At 52.2% G+C, this 6,269-nt stretch overlaps 1 protein-coding gene across 1 annotated transcript; it reads right to left on the bottom strand.

Moving 5' to 3' along the window:
• Positions 1-5: 5 nt before the first annotated feature.
• LOC116546982 (heat shock 70 kDa protein 1) lies at positions 6-2,005 on the bottom strand (the record flags this gene model as incomplete). Its single annotated transcript, XM_032273093.1, has 1 exon — positions 6-2,005. A coding segment is annotated over exon 1 (1,764 nt), but the record flags the coding sequence as incomplete, so codon positions are not given.
• Between the last annotated feature and the right edge of the window lie 4,264 nt (positions 2,006-6,269).

Genomic DNA, 6,269 nt, shown 5'->3' on the forward strand with positions numbered 1-6,269 from the left:
TCCTTCTCAGCCAGGGTGTTGGCGTCCAGCCACGAGATGACCTCCTGGCACTTGTCCAGCACCTTCTTCTTGTCCGCCTCGCTGATCTTGCCCTTTAGCCCCTCATCCTCCACGGCGCTCTTCATGTTGAAGGCGTACGACTCCAGGGCGTTCTTGGCTGAAACCCTCTCGCGCTGCACCTCGTCCTCCGCCTTGTACTTCTCCGCCTCCTGCACCATGCGCTCGATCTCCTCCTTGCTCAGGCGGCCCTTGTCGTTGGTGATGGTGATCTTGTTGGCCTTGCCCGTGCTCTTGTCCATGGCCGTGACGTTCAGGATGCCGTTGGCGTCGATGTCGAAGGTCACCTCGATCTGGGGCACGCCTCTGGGGGCCGGAGGGATGCCGCTCAGCTCGAAGCGCCCCAACAGGTTGTTGTCCTTGGTCATGGCTCTCTCGCCCTCATACACCTGGATCAGCACCCCGGGCTGGTTGTCGGAGTAGGTGGTGAAGATCTGCGTCTGCTTGGTGGGGATGGTGGAGTTGCGCTTGATCAGGGCAGTCATCACGCCTCCGGCCGTCTCCAGCCCCAGCGACAAGGGAGCCACGTCCAGCAGCAGCAGGTCCTGCACGTTCTCGGACTTGTCCCCCATCAGGATGGCTGCCTGCACCGCAGCCCCGTACGCCACAGCCTCGTCGGGGTTGATGCTCTTGTTCAGGTCGCGCCCGTTGAAGAAGTCCTGCAGCAGCTTCTGCACCTTGGGGATGCGGGTGGAGCCCCCGACCAGGACCAGGTCGTGGATCTGGGCCTTGTCCAACTTGGCGTCGCGCAGAGCCTTCTCCACGGGCTCCAGGGTGCTTCGGAACAGGTCCGAGCACAGCTCCTCGAACCTCGCCCTGGTGATGGACGTATAGAAGTCGATGCCCTCAAACAGGGAGTCGATCTCCAGGCTGGCCTGGGTGCTGGACGACAGGGTCCTCTTGGCCCTCTCGCAGGCGGTGCGCAGCCGCCTCACGGCTCGCTTGTTCTGGCTGATGTCCTTCTTGTGTTTCCTCTTGAACTCCTCCACGAAGTGGTTCACCAGCCTGTTGTCAAAGTCCTCGCCACCCAGGTGGGTGTCCCCCGCCGTGGCCTTCACCTCGAAGATGCCGTCGTCAATGGTCAGGATGGACACGTCGAAGGTGCCCCCGCCCAGGTCAAAGATGAGCACGTTGCGCTCCCCCTTGCCGGTTCGGTCCAGGCCGTAGGCGATGGCTGCGGCCGTGGGCTCGTTGATGATCCGCAGCACGTTGAGCCCCGCGATCACCCCCGCATCCTTGGTGGCCTGGCGCTGCGAGTCGTTGAAGTAGGCCGGCACGGTGATCACCGCGTTGGTCACCGGGTAGCCCAGGTACGCCTCGGCGATCTCCTTCATCTTGGTCAGCACCATGGACGAGATCTCCTCGGGGTAGAACGCCTTGGTCTCCCCCTTGTAGCTCACCTGCACCTTGGGCTTGTCTCCGTCGTTGATCACCTGGAACGGCCAGTGCTTCATGTCCGACTGCACCACCGGGTCGCCGAACTTGCGGCCGATCAGCCGCTTCGCGTCAAACACGGTGTTCTGCGGGTTCAGCGCCACCTGGTTCTTGGCCGCATCCCCGATGAGCCGCTCGGTGTCCGTGAAGGCCACGTAGCTGGGGGTGGTGCGGTTGCCCTGGTCGTTGGCGATGATCTCCACCTTGCCGTGCTGGAACACCCCCACGCAGGAGTAGGTGGTGCCCAGGTCGATGCCGATGGCCGCGGCTTTGGCCATGCCGGTGCCCTGCTCTGTCTGCTGCGCTCCTCTGAGATTCGGGCCTGGAAACGGCGGACTGGATCCGCGACGAGAGCTCGCTCCTTCCGGACGCCGGAAAGTCTTTGCGCCGCTGCTTGGAGCCGCACAGGTTCGCTGTGGGAAGCCTTGGGACCGCGGGAGTGGCTCTCGGAGAGTGGAGGAGACCTCCGATGCTGCTTCTGAGTCTGGCGGTTTTCAGGACCGCGCGCCCCCTGGGCTTTTATAAGTCGTAGCGGAGGCCCGCCTTTTCCCTTCTGATCCAATCACCGAGCTGATGAGGCTGCCAGGTCGGGAATATTCCAGGGGTTTCGCCTCCCGTCCTGCCCCCAGCCTTCCTTGGACCAATCAGAGGCCAGGGTGCCGCCTCCTGCTCAGAACTCTCCAGATTCTTCTGGGATTCACAAGAGGCGACCGGGGCACTGAGAGAAAGGGGGAGTGGCGGTGGGAAGGGTGTTGGTCTCCATGGTGATGCTGGCCGCCTTCCCTTTGTTGACAGGAAGGATCTGCGCTGGGCTTGTAATTTTAGGGCGGTGCGAGGTTGGTGGGATGATTTTGGAGACAACCAGAGCCCGAAAGTTACCTTGCTTGTCGAAGGAGGCGGGGCATCGATGTGCCTAAGAGACTCTGATTGGACTGTGTCTGTGAAGGACTGGGTAGCTTTGGATCCTCTGTCGGAGGCGCGTAACGGCCTAGTCTTGCCTGAGAGGTGGCCAGGCTCTCCCGGATGTTTTTTTCATCTTAGATTTGCAATGGGAAGAAGTAAAGAGATAATGCAATATAGTTTTTGACATAATCTTTAACCTACAAGGACGGGACATCTGAGGATGGGAGCCTTTAATTTTTCACAAGGAAAGCAATTGTTTAAACCGCAGTTCTTAGCAAGGCAGGGGCACCCATCCAAGGAGGAAGGGAAGTGCTGGGCGGATAGTGGGTGGGGTGGGTCGGTCGCATCCCTGCCCCCGCCCTCAGCTGCTCCCCTTTGCTGCAACCAGGAGTTAGAAAAAAATTTTCTAGTATGTAGGCCATTCTTAAGGCCTTTTGGGTTCCTCTGTTTCCCTCCCTATTCCTAGCTTGGCGTCCGGGACACCCTTTCTGCTTTCTCAATTCCTGGTTCACTCCTGGACAATGTGTAGGACTAGGACCTCACAGTCCAGAATAAGATTTTCTGTCCCTGAAACCCCTAGGCTGTCCACCATTTTTAGGTCAAATGTAACAAGATGGTGAGCCTGGGAGGGAGGTGTGGGGGTTGTTTAGCACTCTTTAATATCAGGTAGTACAGCTGTTTGACAGGTGGTCCTCTTTAATTAAACTGTGTGGAGTGATGCCGGAAAGCAGGAGAGGTGGTGACTCAGGTTCTACTTACTAGCTCCTCTAAAATCTCAGGTTATTTATGGTGGTTTTGACGCTCTGTCGCTCAGGCTGGAGTGCAGGGGTGCGATCTCGGCTTAAGGCAACCTCTGCCTGTAGCATTCAAGCAATTCGCCTGCCTCAGCCTCCCGAGTAGCTGAAATTACAGGACGTGCCACCACGCCCAGCTAATTTTTGTATTTTTAGTAGAGACGGGGTTTTGCCATGTTGGCCAGGTTGAATGTGTCTAAGTTTTTTTTTTTTTTTTTTTTTGAGACAGAGTTTCGCTCTTGTTACCCAGGCTGGAGTGCAATGGCGCGATCTCGGCTCACCACAACCTCCGCCACCTGGGTTCAGGCAATTCTCCTGCCTCAGCCTCCTGAGTAGCTGGGACTACAGACACGCGCCACCATGCCCAGCTAATTTTTTGTAGTTTTAGTAGAGACGGGGTTTCACCGTGTTGACCAGGATGGTCTCGATCTCTTGACCTTGTGATCCACCCGCCTCGGCCTCCCAAAGTGCTGGGATTACAGGCTTGAGCCACCGCGCCCGGCCTGTGTCTAAGTTTTTACACTAGATTGCAATTTCCTGCGGATTCTCCTTACTCTTAAATACAATTGCATTTAGTAATTTTTTTGCCCTCCCCCCTTTTTTTCCTGAAAGAAAAATGTGAGGGGGTTGAATAGTACTGTGTTTACAATTACCAAAGAGAGGGAAAAAAAGAAAATAAATAGTCTCATTGCCATGCCAATATTCCTTGAGCACAGGTGGAGGAAAGAAGTTATTGTTGAAGGGAATAATCCTGTTTTTGAACACTTTGCTCAACTGGTATTCTTCACTTGTACATCTGCACACACAAACACACACACACACGTGTCCACTATCAAAAAACCTCTATGGAATTGAAGTATTCATTTGTTTCTAATTCGCTGATCTAAACTGATGTTGCCAATAAATTTTTTTTTCTTTCTTTTTTTTTTTTTTTTTAAGAGACAGGGTTTCACCATGTTGGCCAGGAAGGTCTCGATCTCTTGACCTTGTGATTTGCCCACCTCCGCCTCCCAAAGTGCTAGGATTACATGAGTGAGCCACCGCACCCAGCCCGCCAATAAATTAACAATCTAGGTGTTTTCTGTATGTGTAGGTAGGTGATAACTTTCACACTCAGCCATAGCTCCCTAATGAATCACCTCTCTAAACTAGTCAAACTGGTCAAACCTCAGGAATTTTCCCAAACATTTCTCTATGAAATGCCTGGCTGGAGATTCCCCCCAAACTTTCATCTTAGCTGCGTGGTGTATCAACACTTCCAAAGACCCTTAACTTTAACCCTCCCTCTGGAAGCTTCCTCACCCTCAGCTATTACCACTGGCAGTGCTGGATTCATTCCTTCCCTTCTTCCAAATCTACAATTTAAAATACTTTTCTGATTCTGCTGAGAGAAAAAAAGGGGGGGAGTGGGGGAGGAGGAGAAAAAAAACCTCTCTATTGGCATGAAGCAAACAAAGGGCTTCACTGTCTCAACTGCCTGGCAAGCAGATGTGGTGATGGGGCCCCAAATCTTGGTGTTCTCCGGGTAGCAGAAAAATCCACTAGAAATGCTGCTTTTCTTGAATTAGTTACACTAGTCTGGGTCTACAGTTCTATAGTTGATCTAGTTTTTGTTGTTGTTGTTTTTTGAGACAGAGTTTCACTATTGTTGCCCAGGCTGGAATGCAATGGCATGATCTCAGCTCAACACAACCTTCGCCTCCCGGGTTCAAGTGATTCTTCTGCCTCAGACGCCTGAGTAGCTGGGATTACAGGCATGCACCACCACATCCAGCTAATTTTGTATTTTTAGTAGAGACAGGGTTTCTCCATGTTGGTCAGGTTGATCCTGACCTCAGGTGATCCTCCTGCGTCAGCCTCCCAAAGTGCTGGGATTACAGGCATGAGCCACCCCGCCTGGTCTAGTTGACCTAGCTTTTAAGTGAAGCCTCTGTGGACTAGACTGGAAACCTATACATCCATATTCCTTGTCCATTTCCTGACAAGGAGAGGGTCACCTTAATTTTTTTTCCCTTTTTTTTTTTTTTTTTTTTTGAGACGGAGTCCTGCTCTGTCGCCCAGGCTGGAGTGCATTTGCACTATCTCGGCTCACTGCCACCTCCACCCCCCAAGGTCAAGCAAGTCTCCTGCCTCAGCGTCCAGAGTAGCTGGGATTTCAGGCACGCGCCACTGTGCCTGGCTAATTTTTGTATTTTTAGTAACAACGGGGTTTCACCAGGCTAGTCTCAAACTCTTGACCTCAGGTGATCTGCCCATTTCAGCTTCTCTAAGTGTTGGGAATACACACATGAGCCATTGCACCGGCCTTTTCTTTCCTTTTAGACTGGATGCTTCCCAAGGCAGAAATCCAGTCACAAGTCTAATTGCAGTCTAAGGTGAATATATAAGAGCCCCAAGAGATTTTTCAGAACTTTAATGTGATTAATTTCAAAATTAGGGTTTTATTGAATTCTGTGTTTGGAAGGATCAGGGCTCAGATTCCCCAATCTGAAAGCCAGGTCAGGTGCTTTCAAGGGGGCAAGAGAACTGAAGAGGGGGTGCCAAGAACATGACTGCTACAGCAATGTTGGCGAGGGGAGCTTTCTTCAGGCTGACGCTGCAGGGTCTTTTCCTTTCCTCTCCCTCTCCTTTTTATCGTTCCTCAAACAGTAGTTTTCTTAATTTTGTTCATTTTAAAAGGTGGTATAGCCTGGGCATGGTGGCTCAAGCCTGTAATCCCTGCACTTTGGGAGGCCAAGGCGGGTGGGTCACCTGAGGTCAGGAGTTCAAGACCAGCCTGGCCAACATGGCGAAACCCTGACTCCACTAAAAATACAAAAATTAGCCACACGTTGTGGCGCAAACCTGTAATCCCAGCTACTTGGGAGGCTAAGGCAGGAGAATCACTTGAACCCGGGAGGCAAAGGTTGCAATGAGATCACGCCATTGTACTCCAGCCTGATATAATAAGACTCTGTCTCAAAAAATAGATAAATAAAAATAAAAGATAGTATAATTTTAAGTTTATCCAGAAGAAAGCAAAAGAGTTAACTGATATGAAATCTAGAGCCAGGCATTCTTTTTTTTTTTTTTTTTTTTTTT

The sequence above is a fragment of the Sapajus apella genome, unplaced genomic scaffold, assembly GCF_009761245.1.
Source record: "Sapajus apella isolate SASKATOON/1434 unplaced genomic scaffold, GSC_monkey_1.0 scaffold1786, whole genome shotgun sequence".
Taxonomy (NCBI): domain Eukaryota; kingdom Metazoa; phylum Chordata; class Mammalia; order Primates; family Cebidae; genus Sapajus; species Sapajus apella.